This window comes from Scyliorhinus canicula, chromosome 23, assembly GCF_902713615.1.
Source record: "Scyliorhinus canicula chromosome 23, sScyCan1.1, whole genome shotgun sequence".
NCBI classification, from domain to species: domain Eukaryota; kingdom Metazoa; phylum Chordata; class Chondrichthyes; order Carcharhiniformes; family Scyliorhinidae; genus Scyliorhinus; species Scyliorhinus canicula.
Genome location: NC_052168.1, coordinates 7,322,768 through 7,345,833, shown reverse-complemented (window position 1 = coordinate 7,345,833; position 23,066 = coordinate 7,322,768). Strand labels below are relative to the sequence as shown.

Here is a 23,066-nt window from a genome sequence, read left to right as displayed (position 1 = left end):
CACCTCCGCTGGCAAAGCGTTCTGAGCACCCACCACCCTCTGCCTGAGGGCCGAAACGTGGACAAAGCAGTCACTCAAAGCTCAGAAAGTCGGGAAAGGTGTTCCGGGGAGAAGGATTGGGGTGCCGCAGGTAGAGAGAACCCAAGGGCAATGAAGTGGTTCTCATGAAGGTGGAAAAGGAGAGCTTGTTAGCGGATTTCATCAATAGGAGGCAGCAAGGTTGGGTTGGTCATCGTCTGAGGTGTGAGCAAGTTGCCGAGGGAGGTGACTGAAGGACGATGAGAGGCACGCAGACCAAAGAGAGAGAAAGAGAATGATGATGTCAGACAATTTGAAGTTAAAAACGGGAGGGTCCAATGAGCAACTGAAGAGGAAAGAGCACAGGCCTCGAAGGGATGGAGAATTAGCGGACATTCCCTTGGGCAGTTCACCAGCACCGGGTTTTATTTATTCATTCACGGGATGTGGGCGTTGCTGGCTGGGCCAGCATTTGTTGCCCATCCCTAGTTGCCCTTGAGAAGGTGGCGTTGAGCCGCCTTCTTAAACCACTGCAGTCCATGGACGGGATTCTCCGACACCCCCCGCCAGGTCGGAGAATCGACAGCGTGAATCCCGCCCCATCGCTCTGACGCCAGCTGCCGAATCCTACAGGGCTGGTTTTTTGCCGGGGGCGGTGAGCACGTCGCGCCGGTCGGGGGCCGTTGGCAGTGCACCCCCCATCCCCCCGACGATTCTCCAGGCCCCGATGGGCCGAGCGGCAGCCCGTTTTCGGCCAGTCCCGCCGGCCTAAAATATACAAGGTCCATACCGGCGGTACCTGGCTCTGAGAGCAGCCTCGCGGGGGCACAGGGGGGATCCGGCCCCGGGGGGGGGGGGGGGCACACGGTGGCATGGTCCGCGATCGGGACCCACCGATCTGCGGGCGGGCCTGTGCCGTGGGGGCACTTTTTCCCTCCGCGCCGGCCTCTGTAAAGCTCGCCAGGGCCGGCGCAGAAAAGAAACCCCCTGGGCATGCGCCAGAACACGCTGGCGCTCCAGCATAAGTGCCAACTCGCTCCGACTGGCAGAGGCTCATCGGCACCGGTTGGCGCAGCGCCAACCACTCCAGCGCCGGCCTAGCCCCCGGAAGTGCAGAGGATTCCGCAACTTCCAGGCGGCCCGACGCCGGAGTGGTTCACGCCACTCTTTGGCACCGGTACAGCCCTCCCGCCGGTTGGGGGAGAATCCGGGCCCATATGATGTAGGTACACCCACAGTGCTGTTAGGGAGGGAGTTCCTGGGTTTTAACCCAGTGACAGTGAAGGAACGGACGATATATTTCCCAGTCAGGATGGGGAATTGTTCGGAGGGCAACTTTTGTGGATGGCACAGTGGTTAGCACTGCTGCCTTACAGCGCCAGAGACCCGGGTTTGAATCCCGCCTCGGGTGACTGTGTGGAATTTGCAACTTCTCCCCGTGTCTGCATGGGATCCTCCGGGTGCTACGGTTTGCCCCATCAGTCCAAAGATGTGCAGGTTCGGTGGATTGGCCGTGCTAAATTGCTCCTTGGTATCCAAAGGTTAGGTGGGGATTACGGGGATAGGGCAGGGGAGTGAGCTTGGGTGGGTACTCTTTCGGAGGGTGGGTGCAGACTCGATGGGCTGAACGGCCTCCTTCTGCACTGTCGGCATTCTAGGAATCCAGGCGGTGGTGTTCCCATCTGCCTCTTGTCCTTCAAGATGGTAGCGGTCGTGGGTTTTGGGAAATGCTGTCTGTGGACGCCATGGTGAGTTGCTGTGATGCATCTTGTCGATGGTGCACACAGCTGCCACTGTGCGTCAGTGATGGAGGGTTTGAATGTTTGTGGGTGGCAATCCAGCTTTCCAGCACTCCCTGAGGTGGGTGTTTCAAGATTGGCACGAGGACTGAGGGAGGAGAAAAAGGTTGGACATAGATCGTCCTCTTTCTCAATACCGGGCTCTGGAGAGCTTTCAATCCTGCTTGCATTTAAACAGCATCTCTAACAGAGTGTCCGAATTCCCAGGAGCTTAATTAGAAAACAAAACTGACAATGACAGGACAGGTGACCGAAAAGGTTGGTCAAAGATATAGGTTCCCCCTCAAAGGGGGAAGAGAAAAATAAAAATGTTCAGGGAGCGAATTATGGGTTGAAGGCTTTGGCAGCAGGATGATGGAGGAACTCCGAAGGGCACAAGGGATCAGAATTGGACAAGTGCAGGAACCCCGGAGGGTTGCAGGACCTGGAGCAGGTTACAGAGGGGGGGACGGGTGAGGACCGGGGTGGGGGTGGGGGGGGGGGGGGGGGGGGGGGTGGGGGGGGGGGGGGGAGCGCCTGTTCCTGTGCTGTATTGTTTTATTGTTCTGATAAACCTATGTGATTGTGGGCTTCAGCAGCCAAGGTAAGGCGGTTAAAGAACAGAGAGGCTTGCATTTATATAGCGCCTTTCACCACCTCAGGACATCCCAAAGCACTTTACAGCAATTGAAATGCTTTGAAATGCAGTCACTGTTGCAATGTAAGAAACACATCTGCCAATCCGTGCACAGCAGCATGTCACAAACAGCAATCTGATACGGACCAGTCGATTAATTTTAGTCTCAGAGATGGAGGGACAACTCCCTAGTATTTTTTTGATCAGTGGCCGTGACCAAGGCTGTTTGGAACTGAAAAAGAAAAGTCTCCTCTTTGTACTTCAGCCCCCTCTCGGAGAAGACCATAAGACATAGGAGCAGAATTAGGCCACTCGGCCCATCAAGTCTGCTCCGCCATTCAATCATGGCTGATATTTTCTCATCCCCGTTCTCCTGCCTTCTCCCCATAACCCCCGATCCCCTTATTCATCAAGAACCTATCTATCTCTGTCTCAGGGATTTGGCCTCCACAGCCTTCTGCGGCAAAGAGTTCCACAGATTCACCACCCTCTGGCTGAAGAAATTCCTCCTATTCTCTGTTTTAAAGGATCGTCCCTTTAGTCTGAGATTGTGCCCTCTGGTTCTAGTTTTTCCGACAAGTGGAAACATCCTTTCCACGTCCATTCTATCGGAGGCCTCGTAGTATCCTGGAAGTTTCAATAAGATCCCCCCCCCCCCCATCCTTCTAAACTCCAACGAGTGCAGACCCAGAGTCCTCAACCTTTCCTCATACAACAAGCTCTTCATTCCAGGGATCATTCCTGTGAGCAAAATTCCTGCAACCCTTCTCACTTTTGTTTCACACCGGTCTACCGACTTTTAATAATAGAGATAGATAGAGAAATACAGCACAGAACGGGCCCTTCGGCCCACGATGTTGTGCCGAACTTTTGTCCCAGGTTAATCATAGATAATCGGCGCAGAAATTTCAGAGATGGTGTTTGAAGACTCACGCTCCCACGTGCTCACCCCTACAACTCCGACCCTGGCTAGCAATCCCCCTCCCCCTCACGCCCACTCGCCTCTGCCCCCTCCATCCCCCCTCCCATCCCCTGTTCCTGTACAAAAGCCCCACAAAGCAATGATTCCTGAGTCTGATTTCTTGGCTTGGGGAACACAAAAAACCCGATGGGGGTTCAGCCAGGATTCTCTCACCGTCAAACCGCTTGCCGTCGGCACTCGCTGCTTGCTGCCCGGAGTAACGGGCGAAGGAAATGGGGGAGCGATGCCAGGGCACCTGTTAGCTGGCATGAGTCAGTGCCCTCAGCAGTAGAGGTGGAGGAGGGAGAGTGGGGCAAAGTGGGGTTGAGGTCGATCAGCAGCATTAAAGGTTTAAATAAATCTTGTTTCCCTCGTGATCAAAACTGCATCAGCGAAACCGCCGTAAACACGGACGCCAGGATGATTTTCAGCTCCTTTCCTTTCAAGGAGATGGGATTGTGCATCGAATGAATGATTAAATGTTCCTTTTTCTGCTGGTGCAATGCCCTGCAGAGTGACTCACGGTAAGATTAATTAACAGTATTTGAAGCGCGGTGCCAAGGGGATTGGCACCTTGCCCAGGCATGGAGCGCACCGAGCTGCCAGGCTTTTGGACCAACTGATAGTGTTTCTCTTCTCTTTCTTCTCTAAACTGGATCATAGTGCCATATGTCAACAAAGAGCAAACAGCCTCCACCACCACCGCCGCCCCCTCCTCCCAAACCCATCCCCCCTCGCTTTTCTGGGTCAGTCTGATATGGCGTCAACCCTGTACCTCAACCCGAGAAGAACACAGCTCTTCGCCCCCGCCTCCCCCCACCCGCCCACCCAGCTTCTGCACCGGCTGTGTTGGATGTGGCTCAGGGACGACTGCCTCTGAGCCAAATGGCAGTGGGTTTAAAACCCGCTATTGACAATCAAAGGCAAAACAAACCGCAGGCTGACAATCCCAATGCTGCGTTGACGGAGTGCTACCGTATCACCAGAGTTGTCCAGTGGTCAGCACCGTTGCCTCACAACACCAGGGACCCGGGTTCAATTCCGGCCTCGGGTGACTGTGTGGAGTTTGCACTTTCTCCCTGTATCTGCGCAGGTTCCCTCCGGGGGCTCCGATTTCCACCCACAGTCCAAAGAGTGTCGTGAACGCAGCCCAGTCCATCACACGCACCTGCCTCCCATCCATTGACTCCATCTACGCCTCCCGCTGCCTGGGGAAAGCGGGCAGCGTAATCAGAGACCCCTCCCACCCGGCTTACTCACTCTTCCAACTTCTTCCATCGGGCAGGAGGTACAGAAGTCGGAGAACACGCACGAACAGACTCAAAAACAGCTTCTTCCCCGCTGTTACCAGATTCCTAAACGACCCCCTTAATAATAATCGCTGATTGTCACGAGTGGGCTTCAATGAAGTTACTGTGAAAAGCCCCGAGTCGCCACATTCCGGCGCCTGTTCGGGGAGGCCGGTACGGGAATTGAACTCGCGCTGCTGGCCTTGTTCTGCATTACAAGCCAGCTGTTTGGCCCACTGTGCTAAACCTGCATGATTAACACTACACCCCTGTATGCTTCACCCTATGCAGGTGTTCATGTATTGTGTCATGCCCTATTATGTATTTTCTTTTCTTTTCATGTACTTAATGATCTGTTCAGCTGCTCGCTGTACCTCGGTACACATGACAATAAACAAAATCCAATTCAATCCAAGATGTGCACATTAGGTGGATTGGCCACGTTAAATACCCCTTCATGTCCAAAGGTTAGGAGGGTTTACTGGGATATGGCGGGGGAGTTACCGTAGGTAGGGTGCTCTTTCAGAGGATCAGTACAGACCTGATGGACCGAACGGCCACCTTCTGCATTGTAGGGATTCTATGATATTAAATCAGGGCCCTGCTTGCTCTCCAGTGTGGACTGAAAACACCTCCTTGGAGAAGAACAGAAACATCAACCCTGATATTCCTGCCAATGTTTATTCTTCAGCCAACACAACTTGAAAAAAAAAGTTTATTTGGTCAATTATCACCTTGCTGTTGTTCGGATCTTCCTGTGTGCAAATTGGCTGCCACGCTTCCACCATTTGATTGCAGTTCAAAAATATTTAATTGGCTGTGCAATGCCTTGGGATCTCCGGAGGTTAGAGGGGAAGATGGTGATGTCGTGGTTATGGTACGGCACGAGTAAACTAGAGACCTATGCTAAGGTGCTGATTCAAATCCCACCACAGCAGCTAGTGGAGTTTAAATCCAATTAATAAATCAGAAACATGAAACCAATTTCAATGATGGTAACTACCATTGATTGTTATAAAACATGGGACAGGATTCTCTGACCCCCCCCACCGGGTAGTGAATCGCCAGGGGGTGGCGTGAATGCCGCCCCCACCGGCTGCCGAATTCACCGGCGCTGGAGATTTGGTGGGGGCGGGAATCGCGCCGCGCTGGTCGGGGGCCGTGGGCAGTGGCCCCCCGGCAATTCTCCGGCCTGCGATGGGCCGAGTGGCCGCCCGTTTTTGGCCGGTCCAGCCGGTGTATGTTACGACAGGTACTTACCAGCGGGACCTGGCTCCACAGGCAGCCTCCGGGGTCCTCGGGGGGGCGGTGGGGGGGGGGGGCACGGGGGGATCGGTCCCGGGGGGTGCCCCCATGGTGGCCTGGCCTACGATCGGAGCCAACCAATTTGCAGGTGGGCCTGTACGTGGGGACACTCTATTCCTCCGCGCCGGCCATGGAACGGTCCGCAATGGCCGGGGCGTAGATGAACCCCCCCCCCGCGCATGCACTAAGATGATGCCAGCACACGCTGGCGCTCCCGCGCATGTGCCAACTCGCGCCGGCCGGCGAAGGCCCTTCGACACCGGTTGGTACGGCACCAAGCCCTTTCCGCGCCGGCCAGCACAGCAGAAAACCACTCCGCCGCTGGCCTAGCCCCAGAAGGTGAGGAGGATTCCTCACCTTCATGGCGGCCCGACGCCGGAGTGGTTCACGCCACTCCTCGGCACCAGAGTTTCCCGCCCCGCCGGTATCCGAAGAATCCTGGCCATGGTTCTTCAGGGAAGATAATCTGCCATCCTTAGCTGGTCCAACCTACATTTTGTTTGATTCATTCATGGATGTGGGCATACGGACCCAGGAAGTGTAGAACATTCCGCAGGATCACAGAATGGTTACGGCGCTGAACGAGACCATGCCTCCCCTCTGAATGAGCAATTAAACTTGTGTGACACCCCCCCTCTTCCCGTAACACTGTGAATTTTTCCTTTTTAGGTAATAAGCCTATTCCCCTATGAAAGCCCCGATTGAACCTACCTCCACCCTCGTCTCAGACACCACATTCAAGACCCTAACCTCTCACTGGAGGGAAAAAGGTTTCCTCCCCCTGCCATCCTTGCTTCTTTCGCCAATTTCCGTAAATCGCTGCCCTCCCATTGCCAATCCTGCCAACAAAGGGCCAAATTTCTCCTTGTCCATTCTGCCCATTGAGACTGCACCGACCCTCCGAAAGAGAACCTTAACTAGGTCCACTTCCCCCACCCTGACCCCTTATTCCTGGGCATTGATCATGGTCAATCCGCCTGATCTGCACATCTTTTGACTTTGGGCTGGGAATTCCAGGATTATGACCCAGCGACAGTGAAGGAACGGGTCGATATAAGTCAGGATGGCCAGTGGCTTGGAAGGTTATGTGCAGGAGGGTGATCCCATGCGATTGTTGCCCTGGTCCTACCTAGGGGTAGAGGTCGCGGGTTTGCCAGGTGCTGATCCCCAATACTGCCCGTTCATTCCCGGTGGCCAGCTAGGGCGGCACGGTAGCACGGCGGTTAGCACTGTTGCTTCACAGCCCCAGAGTCCCAGGTTCGATTCCTGGCTTGGGTCACTGTCTGTGCGGAGTCTGCACGTTCTCCCCGTGTCTGCGTGGGTTTCCTCCGGGTGCTCCGGTTTCCTCCCACAAATCCCGAAAGACGCGCTTGTTAGGTGAATTGGACATTCTGAATTCTCCCTCAGTGTACCCGAACAGGCGCCGGAATGTGGCGACTAGGGGCTTTTCACAGTAACTTCATTGCAGTGTTAATGTAAGCCTACTTGTGACAATAAAGATTATTATATTATATTTCTTTTTCATGCTTTTTCATCTTAATAATCTACATAATACCAGCGATCAAAACAGAATGGCAAAAACGACCCAGATTTTCTGTTCATTCTGAAACACAAATTGAAGAGTTGAAATTCGCCCCAAGCCTGTGACATATGACGTGATGCAGATGGGTTATTCTGAGGAGTAATTAGTGATATTCCTCACTATGCCTACAGGCAGGCTGGGATTACAGAGAGGGTTTCACAAATTACTTTTTGACTCTTGGGGACCAATTAAAATTCAGAATCAGGAGCTCTGTCCGTTTCTTTGACAAATTTATGTGGGATTCACTCTGTAGCTATTTCGGATTTGAACAGGAAGCTGCTGTCAGCTAGAGATGCGGGGGTCAGCCTTCTCACACTGGCTAAGCAAGGAAATACTTATCATCTGAGACCATATTCTAAACTTCACGCCCTCTCCCTCTGTCACAAACTATGTACACCACATCCTCAATCTCTCCAAAGTCAACTATAGCACAGATTGCCAACTGAATATAACTCCTTTTCATTATTTTAGCAGATACAAAGCAAAGTTCCCATCACTCTGTCCCCATCAACAGCCCCAGTGCAGGTACAGCACGGGGTTAAATACAGAGTAAAGCTCCCTCTACACTGTCCTCATCAAACACTCCCAGGACAGGTACAGCACGGGGTTAAATACAGAGTAAAGCTCCCTCTACACTGTCCCCATCAAACACTCCCAGGTCAGATCCAGCACGGGGTTAGATACAGAGTAAAGCTCCCGCTAGACTGTCCCCATCAAACACTCCCAGGACAGGTACAGCACGGGGTTAGATACAGAGTAAAGCTCCCTCGACACTGTCCCCATCAAACACTCCCAGGACAGGTACAGCACGGGGTTAGATACAGAGTCAAGCTCCCTCTGCACTGTCCCCATCAAACACTCCCAGGGCAGGTACAGCACAGGGTTAGATACAGAGTAAAGCTCCCTCTACACTGTCCCCATCAACAACCCCAGGACAGGTACAGCACGAGGTTAAATACAGAGTAAAGCTCTCTCTACACTCTCCACATCAAACACTCCCAGGACAGGTACAGCACAGGGTTAGATACTGCGTAAAGCTCTCTCTACACTCTCCACATCAAACACTCCCAGGACAGGTACAGCACGGGGTTAGATACAGAGTAAAGCTCCCTCTACACTGTCCCCATCAAACACTCCCAGGACAGGTACAGCACAGAGTTAGATACAGAGTAAAGCTCCCTCTACGCCGTCCCCATCAAACACTCCCAGGACAGGTACAGCACGGGGTTAGATACAGAGTAAAGCTCCCTCTACACTGTCCCCATCAAACACTCCCAGGACAGGTACAGCACGGGTTTAGATACAGAGTAAAGCTCCCTCTACACTGTCCCCATCAAACACTCCCAGGACAGGTACGGCACGGAGTTAGATACAGAATAAGGGCGATTTTGATTCCCCCCCATTAAACAGCCCCATGTCCAATACAAGAGAATTACAAGATGAAAATAGACCGGGGTCCATGTGGTTAACTTTCTCCCATCTGGTTAGTTGCATGATACGATGATAAAGCAGTTATCGATGAATCAGCGTGATCACAGTACCTCTCCAAATTTGCAGATGATACCAAGTTGTGTGGGAGGGTGAGCTGTGAGGAGCTGTGAGATCCTTCAGTGTGATTTTGACAAGTTGAGTGCATGGGCAAATGAAAGGGACAAGGAGAAGGCAGGCTATTACCTGAATGGCCATAAATTAGGAGAGGTGAATGTGCAATGGGCCCTGCTTGTCCTCGTACACCAGTCGCTGAAGGTAAGCATGCAGGGACAGCAGGCGGTAAAGAAGGCAAATGGTACGTTGGCCTTCATTGCGAGAGGATTCGAGTACAGGAGCAGGGATGTCTTGCTGCAATTATACTGGGCCTTGGAGAGGCCACACCTGGAATATTGTGTGCAGGTTTGGTCTCCTTGACATTTTGACATGAAGAGGATGAGTATAGAGGGATACGGCACAAGGAAGTGCTGTGGGTTTTGTCAAATGGTGGCATCATAACCGGTGTAAGCTTGGAACGCCAAGGGGCCTGTTCCTGTACTGTATTGTTCTTTGTTCTTATCTGAGGAAGGATGTTCTTGCTCCAGAGGGGATACAGTGAAGGTTTACAAGACAGATTCCTGGGATGGCGGGACTGATATATGAGGAGAGATTGAGTCGGTTAAGATTGTATTCACTGGAGTTCAGAAGAATTGAGGGGGAATCTCATAGAAACCTAGAAAATTCTAACAGGACTGGACAGGGTGGATGCAGGAAGGATGTTCCCTATGGTGCAAAAGGAGGCCATTCAGCCCATCGAGTCCGCACCGATCCACTCCGCCCCATACCCGTAACCTAACCTGCACATCCCTGGACACTAAGGGGCAGTTTAGCGTGGCCAATCCATCAACCCACACATCTTTGGACTGCGGGAGGAAATCGGAGCACCCGGAGGAAACCCACGCAGACACAGGGCGAACGTGCAGACTCCGCACAGAGGCCGGAATTGAACCTGGGTTCCTGGCGCTGTGAGGCAGCCGTGCTAACCATCGTGACGCTGCAACATCCCTTTAATCGCAATATCCTCTGGACAACAGTATTGCCAGATCACAAACTGTGATTCTGCCAATCACTCCCTCTAAACCAGCCTTATCGATGTTAAATAACCAATCATTTTAATTTCCTCACATTATGGTTGCGTACCAATTCGTTTGGATTAGATGCTTTTTCCTCGGTTCATTCTTTATCTCTCAGGGTGTAATGAAGAGGCACTCAGTAATTGGGAAGTATGTTCATTCATGTTTTAAGATAACAGCTGTCACTCCAACATTTTTTTTTTTTAATTTTAGATTAGCCAATTATTTTTTCCAATTAAGGGGCAATTTAGCGTGGCCAATCCACCTACTCTGCACATTTTTGGGTTGTGGGGGCGAAACCCACGCAGACACGGGGAGAACGTGCAAACTCCACACGGACAGTGACCCAGAGCCGGGATCGAACCTGGGACCTCAGCGCCGTGAGGCGGTTGTGCTAACCACTAGGCCACCGTGCTGCCCGTCACTCCAACATTAATGGAATTCACCCGCTCGAAGACATTACTCGTGTTTAAGTCGACCCGCTACATTTTACAGATGAAGCTGGTCTAAATAAAACTCGACTTTTACACTGGTATATACGGGTATTTGTATTTCAATGAATCAATACTAACTGCCTTCACCATCTCCCTGAGGGACAGGGTCCATAGATTGATTACAGAAATATTGTTTCAACAGATTCTTATTAAATTTAAGTCTCTTCATCTTCAAGCTGTGTCCTCTGGTTTTGCAGTTCTTCACAAGGAGGACTCGCTTGTCAATGTGTCATTGTCCGCAATATCTGGTTGTCGAAACAACAATTATAAAACCATAAGACCAGAGGATAGCGGAGCAGAATTAGGCCATTCGGCCCATCGAGTCTGCTCCGCCGTTCGATCATGGCTAAAATGTTCCTCATTCCCATTCTTCTTCCTTCCCCCCAAACCCCTGATGTCCTTACGGATCAAGAAATTCCTTAATTAATCAAGAACAACAGGTTTGTGCTTGAGATGCTGTTACCTACAGGGCTGCAGACCAAGAGCTGGATGGTGGAATTCGACAGAATAGTTCTTTCTTGGAACATTAGAACTAGGAGCAGGAGTAGCAATTTAGCCTCTCGAGCCATCTCCACTGTTCAATACAATCATGGCTGATCTCATCCTGGCCTCAACTCCACGGTCCTGCCCGTTCTCCACAACCCTTCAACCCATTACTAATTAAAAACCTGTCTCCCACTCCCGCATAAGTTTTCTCACTGTCCCAGCATCCACAGAACTCTGGGGTGGCGAATTCCACAGATTCATGACTCTTTGGGAGAAGCAGTATCTCTTCATCCCTTTTTAAAATTTGCTACCTCTTACCCTGAGACTATCACCTCTCGTTCCAGGATGCCCCAGAAGAGGAAGCATCCGCTCCACGTCTACTTTATCCATACCCTTTTACCATCTTATATACCTGAATTGGATCTCCGCTCAATCGCCGCTCAACCCTTTGCTCGTGAGAAGATTCTCCATTTACATCCCGACCCTTCATAATCTGTACCTTCCAACCCGAATCAAGCTGAAGATCCGAGGTTCATAAGAAACAGGAGCAAGAGTAGGCCACTCGGCCCATTGAGTTTGCCCCACTGTTCAGCAAGACCAAGGTTGATCTGATTGTGATCTTAATACACTCCCCTGCCTGACCCACAGAACCCTCAATTCCTTGTTTGATTAAACATCTATCTGACTCAAGCCTCGAATAGATTCGATGACCCAGTCTCTACTGCCCTCTACGAAAGAGAATTCCCCAGGACTAACGATCCTCTAAGAGAAGAATTTCCTCCTCTGTCTTCAATGGGAGGACCCTCACCTTTGAACAGTGCCTCCTGGTGCTGGATTACCCCACAGGAGGAAGCATCCCCCAAGCGCCCACACTGTCAAACCCTCTGGTGGGGGTCTTTTATGTTTCAATAAGATCACCTCTTTTGACCTGAGTTTCAGCCCAACCTATTCAACCTTTCCTTTTAATATAACCGGTGGGATTCTCCCATCTGACGGCAGTGTTGACGGCGTCATAAAAACTGGAGAGTTTAACAACGGCGTCATCAGACTGCTAAGTGTAGTGATCCTATGCCCTAAGGGAGGCCAGCACGGCACTGGAGTGACCCATGCCGCTCCAGCTGCCGATACCGGCATCAAATTGGCACCCCGGGCCTCCGCATGCGCGCTCCGACCAGCGTGAATGCGCGCATGCGCGGTAGCTTCCTTCTCTGCACCGGCCCCGACGCAACATGGCGGAGGGCTACCCGGGCTGGCGCGGAGTAAAAGAGGCCCCCACCAGGAGAGGCCGGCCCGCTGATCGGTAGGCACCAATCGTGGGCCAGGCCACAGTGGAGGCCCCCCACCCCGGATCGGGACGCCCCCTCCCCCCCCACCAAGCCGCCCCGACAGGATGGACGCTGAGGTCCTGCCGGGTAACACCAGATGTTAGCGGCGCCAGAGGGGCTCAGGCTTTTTTGGCGGCCCTCGGCCCATCTTGGGTGGACAATCGCCGTTGGCACCCGTGCCAACCACGCCGGCGCTAATGGCGCCGATTCTCTGGTGACTGCGATTCGCGCCAGGCCCGATGATTCTCCGAACTGGCGTGGGCTGAGACAATCCTGCCCGCAGTTTTCTTCGGTGAATTCTCCGGGGACCGGAGAATTGCGGGAGCAGCGTCGCTCCGGTTTTTGGCGTCAGCGCCCATTCTCCACCCCCACACCGAAATCACTCAGCGAATTCAGCCCCTAATGTTTTCCCACAATGCACTCCATCTGTAAATGGTTTTGACCACTCACTTAACTGACCTAAATCCTTTTATAGACTCTTTGTATCCTCTTCCCAACTTCCTTTCCTGCCTGCCTGTCTATGATCATCAAATATGGCTACAATACACTTTCCTTTCATCCCAGTCATTAACATAGATCAGAAATAGTTGAGTTCCCAGCACAAATCCTTACGGCTCATTGTACCAATGTGGTTCACCCAATCTATGTGAAGATTAAAATATCCGAAAACTCTCTTACAAGCCTCAATTATTCCTTGACTTATGTTCAACACTTAGTGTAGGCACTGTCACACGGTCTAGCAGCCACTCCCATTGGTGACTTGTTTCCTTTGCTATTTCTTATCTCTATCCAAACGGATTCTCCATTTTGATCCTCTGAACCAAGATCATTTCTCACGACATTACTGGTCTCGTCTTTTAAGAACAGGGCCACCCTTCCCTGCTTTTCCTTTTTCTGTCCTTCCAAAATGTCAGAAACAATTGAATATCCAAGTTCCAGATATGTCCACTTTGCAGTCATCTTCCTGGGCTATTATGATTGTTTGCTTTGCCCCTTCCTGTCAAACTATGGTTATCATTACCACATAGCTATTAGATTTGCCAGCTCCCTGGTCTCCGCACAGTTCAGATAAAGGCCATCCCAACAGCACAGCTCCCTCTTTCCTGATACTGATGCCAGTGCTCCATGAATCAAAATCCATTTCTCACACACTCTTTAAGCCTCATATTCCTGTCTCTAATCTTATTCATCCAACATTTGGGCAGCACGGTAGCATGGTGGTTAGCATAAATGCTTCACAGCTCCAGGGTCCCAGGTTCGATTCCCGGCTGGGTCACTGTCTGTGCGGAGTCTGCACGTCCTCCCCGTGTGTGCGTGGGTTTCCTCCGGGTGCTCCGGTTTCCTCCCACAGTCCAAAGTTGTGCGGGTTAGGTGGATTGGCCATGCTAAATTGCCCGTAGTGTCCTAATAAAGTAAGGTTAGGGGGGGTTATTGGGTTACGGGTATAGGGTGGATACGTGGGTTTGAGTAGGGTGATCATGGCTCGGCACAACATCGAGGGCCGAAGGGCCTGTTCTGTGCTGTACTGTTCTATGTTCTATGTTCTATCACTTTGCTTGTGACTCGGGTAATAACCCAAAGATTGTGGTTCTGCTTTTTAATCTGGTCTTTAGCTGCTCATCGTCTCTCAGCAGTGTAGTGATCAATATACATATCATAGATATCATAGAAGTTACAGTACAGAAGGAGGCCATTCGGCCCATTGAGTCTGCACCAGCTCTTGGAAAGAGCACCCCACCCAAGGCCAACACCTTCACCCTATCCCCATAACACAGTAACCCCACCCAACACTAAGGGCAATTTTGGACACTAAGGGCAATTTATCATGGCCAATCCACATTGGACTGTGGGAGGAAACCGGAGCACCTGGGTAAACCCACGCACACATGGGGAGGATGTGCAGACTCCGAATAGGCAGTGACCCAAGCCGGAATCAAACCTGGGACCCTGGAGCTGTGAAGCAATTGTGCCATCCACAATGCTGCCGTGCTGCCCATGATCAATGTATGCAAAACTAGTACAATCAATTCAACACTAGATGTCTCACTATCAGGTGATATAAAAGGACTTTCCCGCTCTTTCTGAGAGAAGGAGAGTGAACAGACAAGACATAGAATAACTAGAGAGAGAGAGAAGTTCTACGTTATTTCGTTATTACATTGTGTAGTTAGCTATCTTTACTGTATTTTATTTTTTTACTAATTGAGTATTAAGTAAAAAGGACTCACAAATAGTATTTCTATTACTCAATAAATTAGTTAATCTTTACAAGAAGACTATTGGTCATTTCATCAACTCGCCCGGTTCAAAAGAGTAATATACTATATTACACAAGGTATTACAACACACAGAATTTCTTTCTCAGTCCCTCCTTTGTTTTCCATACAAACGTGGACCACAACAAATGGATCCTTCTCCTCCCACTCTAAGTCCCTTTCCAGCCCATGAGGTGTCTTTTGTCTTGTTATGCTCTTATGCGTCGCATAAGCGGCTTCCTTGATGTGCACTCTGGCAAAGGGAGGTTCAGACGTGGGATAACTTCAACACATTTATTAAACTATTTACAATTCTCCTACTCAGATTCGCCACGACTGTTAATCCTTCTATAGCTACTCAGACTGACGAACCAGTCTGCTACAATCCACGTGGTGGGTGTGATGTTGAATCAACCCTGTGTCTGTACTCACTGAGTGTCTCCACTAGAAAGAGGAAGATCATGTGTGTTGTGTCCTTTATATAGGGGTTGGTGTAATGCCCCCCTGTGTCACCTCTGTGTGTATCGTGAATGCCCATTGGTCGTGTCCTATCGTACTGACCTATTGGTTGAGTGTCTATGTGAGATGTCTCTGGTGCTCCCTCTAGTGTCTAGCTAGTCTACATGTACTTACATTAACCCCTTGTGTATTTACAGTGATACATATCACCACATCTTTAACCTTGACACTGGGTAGGCAACAGAGTCTTTAGGACTCATGCTGTCGGCTTCGGAGAATAGCATTTATCCCCAGACCTAACTGTTCCCTACTACAACGACATTACTTTTTGCTCCACCCACTTGAATGGCTCCCTGAACCATGATGTCATGGCCAGTTTGCCTATCCTTCCTGCAGTCCCTGCTTCCAGCCACTCAAGCTGCAAGAATCTCAAATCTATTGGCGGAGGCACCTCCATCGCTAGCTAGCATTGCTGACCACCGACCTGCTTCACTCACATCGTCTTGTTCCTGATCATGGACCAACGATGGAGTATGACTGCCTCGTGGTAATGCCTCCCATCCCTCATAGATTGTAATTTCCACAGCTCGGACTCCACCCCATCAACTCAGAGCTGATGTTCCTCGCAGTGCAGATGTGGTTGCTGTGGGGCAGCCCAGTGTCCACTCAACCCCACATACTACAGCAACAAGACTTCACCTGCCCTGTCATACTTATTGGGCTGGATTGTCCCACAATGAGACTGTGTCCCCCACGCCGGCGTAAAAACGCTGGCGTTTCACTCTGGAGTTTCCAATGAAAAAAAGGTCAGTCGATTCACTCACCTGCTGGGGGGCTAGCAGGGGCCCAGAGTGATTCACGCAGCTTTACCCGTGGATAGGTGGTTAGAGCCACACCATCGGGGACTCGGCCGGTCGGGAGGGAGAATCGCTGGGCGGACCTCTGATAATGGCCTCCCCCTAGCCGTGCGCAGTACTCAGCGAACACGCCGATTCTCGGGTCCCAGAGAATCGCCAGACCGGTGATGGCCCCATTTTCGGCGTGAAATTGGATTCTCCGCCCTCCGCACCAAACATTTCATTGTTTTTCATTTAACTAAATAGGTACCAAGTTTAGAAATATCACTCAGTGGTGGTTTTAGTTACACTAACTAGTTTAAACAAGTTAAGCTATACATTTAATATAATGTTTATTTCTCTCCAGTACTAGCTGAAACTAAATTCTTAAAAGCTCACCATGTAATCATCTAGCTGCTCACCTTAAACACTTACCAGCTTCTGGAGATTGAAAATTAAAGATTTATTTCTTTTGTTTTGTTTTTTTTTGTTTTAAATTGCGAGTACCCAATTCTTTTTTATCCAATTAAGGGGCAATTTAGCGTGGCCAATCCGCCTGCCCTGCACATCTTTGGGTTGTGGGGATGAGACCCACCCAGACACGGAGAGAATGTGCAAACTCCACACGGACAGCGACCCGGGGTCAGGATGGAACCTGGGGCCTTGCCGCCGTGAGGCAGCAGGGCTAACCACTGCACCGCCGTGTGCCCGCCAAAAAATAAATATACTAAAAGCAGTACCTACTTTCCACCCTGCACTGAATTGCAAAGTTAGCATTTACACCTTTTCCTACTATAGACCTCATCACACTGCATTAGCAAACCCTTTCCACTTTTATACGTAGAGAGCTGGTGACTCACGCCCAAGTTGCAACTTCTAAGTGAGCTTCCTGCCACAGTGATTAACACCTATTTACTTTCAGTTTATTGACAGATAACTGCCAGTGCGAGACAGCTTCTGTTAACTGGGCTCCATAATTAGATTGCAGTTTTAAACTTCTAAATCAGAGTCTGACAGTTAATCTAAACTATATCTTGAGTTATTACTATTGCTCTTGTTGGATACAAAATAAAGGTCCCTCTACACTCCCTCCATCAAACACTCCCAGGACAGGTACAGCACGGGGTTAGATACAGACTAAAGCTCCCTCTACGCCGTCCCCATCAAACACTCCCAGGACAGGTACAGCACGGGGTTAGATACAGACTAAAGCTCCCTCTACGCCGTCCCCATCAAACACTCCCAGGACAGGTACAGCACGGGGTTAGATACAGTGTAAAGCTCCCTCTACACTGTCCCCATCAAACACTCCCAGGACAGGTACAGCACGGGGTTAGATACAGAGTAAAGCTCCCTCTGCACTGTCCCCATCAAACACTCCCAGGACAGGTACAGCACGGGGTGAGATACAGAGTAAAGCTCTCTCTACACTGTACCCATCAAACACTCCCAGGACAGGTACAGCACGGGGTTAGATACAGAGGAAAGCTCCCTCTACACTGTCACCATCAAACACTCCCAGGACAGTAAGAAGTCTTACAACACCAGGTTAAAGTCCAACAGGTTTGTTTCAAACACTAGCTTTCGGAGCACTGCTCCTTCCTCAGATGAATGAAGAGGTATGTTCCAGAAACATATATTTAGACGAATTCAAAGATGTCAGACAATGCTTAGAATTTGAGCATTTTCAGGTAATTAAGTCTTTACAGATCCAGAGATAGGGGTAACCCCAGGTTAAAGAGGTGTGAATTGTCTCAAGCCAGAACAGTTGGTAGGATTTCGCAAACCCAGGCCAGATGGTGGGGGGTGAATGTAATGCGACATGAATCCAAGGTCCCGGTGACAATCTCTGCAAGACGTGCCAGATCATCGACATGGATACCACCATTACACGTGAGAACACCACCTACCAGGTACGCGGTACATACTCGTGCGACTCAACCAATGTAGTCTACCTCATACGCTGCAGGAAAGGGTGTCCCGAAGCGTGGTACATTGCCGAGGCCATGCAGACGCTGTGACAACGAATGAACGGACATCGCGTGACAATCACCAGGCAGGAATGTTCCCTTCCAGTCAGGGAGCACTTCAGCAGTCAAGGGCATTCAGCCTCTGATCTCCGGGTAAGCGTTCTCCAAGGCGGCCTTCAGGACGCGCGACAACGCAGAATCGCCGAGCAGAAACTTATAGCCAAGTTCCGCACACATGAGTACGGCCTCAACCGGGTGCTGGGATTCATGTCACATTGCATCCACCCCCCACCATCTGGCCTGGGCTTGCGAAATCCTACCAACTGTCCTGGCTTGAGACAATTCATACCTCTTTAACCCGGGGTTACCCCTATCTCTTGATCTGTAAAGACTTAATTACCTGTAAATGCTCATATTCAAAGCATTGTCTGGCATCTTTGAATTTGTCAATATATATATATGTTCCTGGAACATACCTCTTCATTCACCTGAGGAAGGAGAGTGCTCCAAAAGCTAGTGTTTGAAACAAACATGTTGGACTTTAACCTGGTGTTGTAAGACTTCTTACTGTGCTCACCCCAGTCCAAAACTGGCATTTCCACATCATGACTCCCAGGACAGGTACAGCATGAGGTTAGACACAGAGTAAAGCTCCCTCTACACCGTCCCCATTAAACACTCACAGGACAGGTACAGCACGGGGTTAGATACAGAGTAAAGGTCCCTTTACACTGTCCCCATCAAACACTCACAGGACAGGTACAGCACAGGGTTAGATACAGAGTAAATTCCCTCTACACTGTCCCCATCAAACACTCCCAGGACAGATACAGCACAGGGTTAGATACAGAGTAAATTCCCTCTACACTGTCCCCATCAAACACTCCCAGGACAGGTACAGCACGGGGTTAGACAGAGTAAAGATCCCTCTACACCGTACCCATCAAACACTCCCAGGACAGGTACAGCACGGGGGTAGATACAGAGTGATGCACAATCAATGGACACGAAACGTAGATGAGATCCAAACGATAGGCTTTAATGCACAAGGTGTGTGCCTGGCAGCAGACGTACAGAAGAAAGGCCGACTGCCGGGACGCACGGGTTCTTATATCCCGCCTTGTAAGCGGAGCTACGGCACATGACGTCCTCAGCCAATCGGCTGAGAGGCACATGACTTACCCGGGCCAATGGGCAGCGACTCCTCTGCACCAATAGCAGCTCACGTCCAAGGTACCGTAATAGCCCTAGTCATACTACCACACAGAGTAAAGCTCCCTCTACACTGTCCCCAGGAAACACTCCCAGGACAGGTACAGCACGGGATTAGATACAGAGTAAAGCTCCCTCTACACTGTCCCCATCAAACACTCCCAGGACAGGTACAGCACGGGGTTAGATACAGAGTAAAGCTCCCTCTACACTGTCCCCATCAAACACTCCCAGGACAGGTACAGGACGAGTTGTTAAGTTATGTTATATTTTCTTACTTTGTTCGCTCAAAACTTCCAGATTCTGCCCAGAAAAGGTCAAGAAATGGTTAACATTTGTGTCATTCACTTACGCAGAGAGGATAGCACCTCTGCTGCAGCCCATCTGCTCAACACCCTCCCACTCTCTGAGTAGCTTCCTCTAGCGTCTCTGTCGCTATCTAACCTGGTGATTCACGCTGCTCATGTCTGTTATTGATGTGCAGCAGATAACTGGGATCTCTGCTAAATATCAGAGTGTCTGGTACTCAGTGATGGGCAGGTTCATGCCCGACCTATTGCGGCTACCACAGCAAACCAGTCAGACCCGCTAATGCCAGGACTTACCAGCCACAGGATGCCAGTCAGTGGGTGGCATCCTTCCGCTGAGTCTGTAGGTTGGGGGTTCAAGATACACAAACAAGTGCAATGATGTGGCTCATTGAAACTGAACTGGACTAGCCACATTAATACTGTGGCTACCAGGGTAGGTCAGAGGCTCGGAATCCCACGGCGAGTAACTCATCTCCTGACCCCCCAAAGCCTGTCCACCATCTACAAGGCACAAGTCAGGAGTGTGATGGAATACTCTCCACTTGCCTGGATGAGTGCAGCTCCAACAACTCAAGAAGCTCGACACCATCCAGGACAAAGCAGCCCCGCTTGATTGCTCCCCCTTCCACAAAATTCACTCCCTCCACCACTGACAAACAGTGACAGCCCTGTGTACCATCTCCAAAACGCACTGCATTAACTCATCAAGGTTCCTGAGACAACACCTTCCAAAACCATGACCACCACCATCTAGATTCTAGAAGGACAAGAGCAGCAGATACCTGGGAACCCCACAACCTGGAGGTTCCCCTCCAAGTCACTCACCACCCTGATTTGGAAATATATCGGCCATTCCTTTGCTGTCCCTGGGGCAAAATCGTGGACCTCCCTCCCTAATAGCACTGTGGGTGTACCTCCACCTCAAGGACTGCAGCGGCTCAAGAAGGCAGCTCACCACCATCTTCTGAAGGGCAACTAGGGATGGGCAATAAATGCCAGCCGACGTCCACATCCTGTAAACAAATTTTAAGAAAGGGGTTCCCAACCGGTGTGCCCGCTTGTGCTGCAAAGGCTCCTCAAGTGCGCAGCAAAGTAAGATTCAAAATGATTAAACAACTCTGCAAATAAGCTAAATCGAACCTTCAGTTCAGCTCCGCCAAGTCCTGATGAAGCTCAGGCCTTCCACGCATGGGCCTAACCGATGTTAATAAAAAATCAGAACTGCCCATGAGTGGTGCCTTTCCAATGCACGCACAGGATATCCCAGCTCCTTTGGGAATCGGAGATGTCGGCCACGGCGTTGAAGACAAAGGCCCCGTGACGCCTGCGCAAAACGCAAAAACAAGCCACAAAAAAGGGTGCAAAAGCCTGGGATGACCAACGGGAGGCAGGGAGAGGCTGGGGACAGGATGAACGAGGGAAAAAAACAAAGTTCCCAGAAAGGGAAGACGACAGAGGTGTCAGAGGTAGGAAACCAGTAAATTTTAGGAAAGGAGAAACAGGTTCCAATTTGACATGCAAATGGTGATCAGACTTTCAGTGTAAACTCCTTAAACTAATGAAGATCGTATTAAATGGTGGCTCGACATGTTTTCAGGGGGTTTGAAAGGCAGGGGCTGTTTAGCACTGGGCTAAATCGCTGGCTTTGAAAGCCAACTAAGGCAGGCCAGCAGCACCGTTCGATTCCCGTACCAGCCTCCCCGAACAGGCGCCGGAATATGGCGACTAGGGCTTTTCACAGTAACTTCATTTGAAGCCTACTTGTGACAATAAGAGATTTTCATTTCATTGAGGGATAAAAGGCGAGAGGGCGGTTCAGTTGGGGAAAATTGGAGACGTGCCTCAAAATGTTTTATGAGATGAAGATGCCATATGGCGTAAAAGTAGATTCGGAGCCATTAATCTAGCTCGATCCTCCCATTACCAAGTGCCAAGGGAGATTGTGCCTCGCTGCATCTTCAGCGTAACTGCTCTTTCCATATCCTCAGCCAAAGTTGATGGCTAGCTTGCACTCATTTTCCTTCTCGCGTCATGATTTTGTTCCATCAAAGTCCAAATTTCTTGTTGAGAAATCATGTGAACCAACTTTTGCCTTTTCTTTCGACAGAGTGTTTGGTTGGGCCATTGTAGCCACCTCCTCGCTGAACATGTTGATACCTTCAGCTGCCAGAGCCCATTTCAGCTGTGTTATACTCATCAGGATTTTACAAGGCCTGGTCGAGGTGAGTAGACCAAACAATGTCGGAAAAAGGGATGAGAATAAGCGTTCGCTTGTCTGGACCTCTGCCAGTCTAGGAGCTTGATTCTCCAACTTAGCCTCCATCTACATTTTGAAACCTTCTATAATCTCCAACACGCTCGGCACAAGATTATTCCAAATTTGAGAAGAGGGGATTTCAGGCTCTCGATGAGATGCACCTGGAGATACACAGAATTTACAGTGCAGAAGGAGGCCATTCGGCCCATCGAGTCTGCACCGGCTCCTGGAAAGAGCACCCTACCCAAGGTCAACACCTCCACCCTATCCCCATAACCCAGTAACCCCACCCAACACTAAAGGCAATTTTGGACACTAAGGGCAATTTAGCATGGCCAATCCACCCTAACCTGCACATCTTTGGACTGTGGGAGGAAACCGGAGCACCCGGAGGAAACCCACGCACACACGGGGAGGATGTGCAGACTCCGCACAGACAGTGACCCAAGCCGGAATCGAACCTGGGACCCTGGAGCTGTGAAGCGATTGTGCTATCCACAATGCTACCGTGCTGCCCAATTGATGCCTCCAATTGTTTTTTTTTCTTTTTTTAAATAAATTTAGAGCACCAATTTATTTTTTTCCAATTAAGGGGCAATTTAGCCTGGCTTGTGGGGGTGAAACCCACGAAGACACGGGGAGAATGCGCAAACTCCATACAAACAGTGACCCCGGGACCTCGACGCTGTGAGGCAGCAGCGCTAATCACTGCCCCACCGTGCTACCCTCAAAGATGTATTTAAGGGACAGCTAGCTAAAACATAGGAGGCCGTCCTGCAATGGTATTGTCACTGGACTAATAATCCAGAGACACAGGGCAAGATCGGAGAACCCTGGTTCGAATCCCACCACAGCGCATGGTGAAATTTAACTTAAAATGTTTTTAAATCTGGAATTAAAAGTCTAATGACGACCATGAAACCATTGTCGATTGGAGTAAAAACCCATCTGGTTCACTAATGTCCTTTAGGGAAGGAAATCTGCCGTCCTTACCCGGTCTGGCCTACACGTGACTCCAGACCCACAGCAAATGTGGTTAACTCTCAAATGGCCCTCTGAAATGGGGGGTAGTTGGGGGCGGGCAAGAAATGTGGGCCCCATCTGCGGCACTCAAGATGTGTAAATGAATTTAAAAACAATACATGATAGAGAGAGGTTAAGTTGAGAGGGTGAATGGATCGCACGGGATGGACCTGCTCCATGTGCATGTTAATGCTCGAGCGAAACATGTCGGCCCTGAAAGTTGTCTCTGTTCTCAATTGAGTCAGCCAATTCCGGGGAAACTGTGATG

The 23,066-nt window shown here is 50.3% G+C and overlaps 1 protein-coding gene across 1 annotated transcript in view; it reads left to right on the top strand.

Moving 5' to 3' along the window:
- The window catches only part of LOC119956376 (vesicular glutamate transporter 1), an 89,153-nt gene that overhangs the window by 49,258 nt on the left and 16,829 nt on the right, over positions 1–23,066 (top strand). The window contains exon 4 of the mRNA XM_038783540.1: positions 21,626–21,740. Coding sequence (XP_038639468.1) covers positions 21,626–21,740 — 115 coding nt within the window. The remainder of the gene's footprint in view (positions 1–21,625; positions 21,741–23,066) is intronic.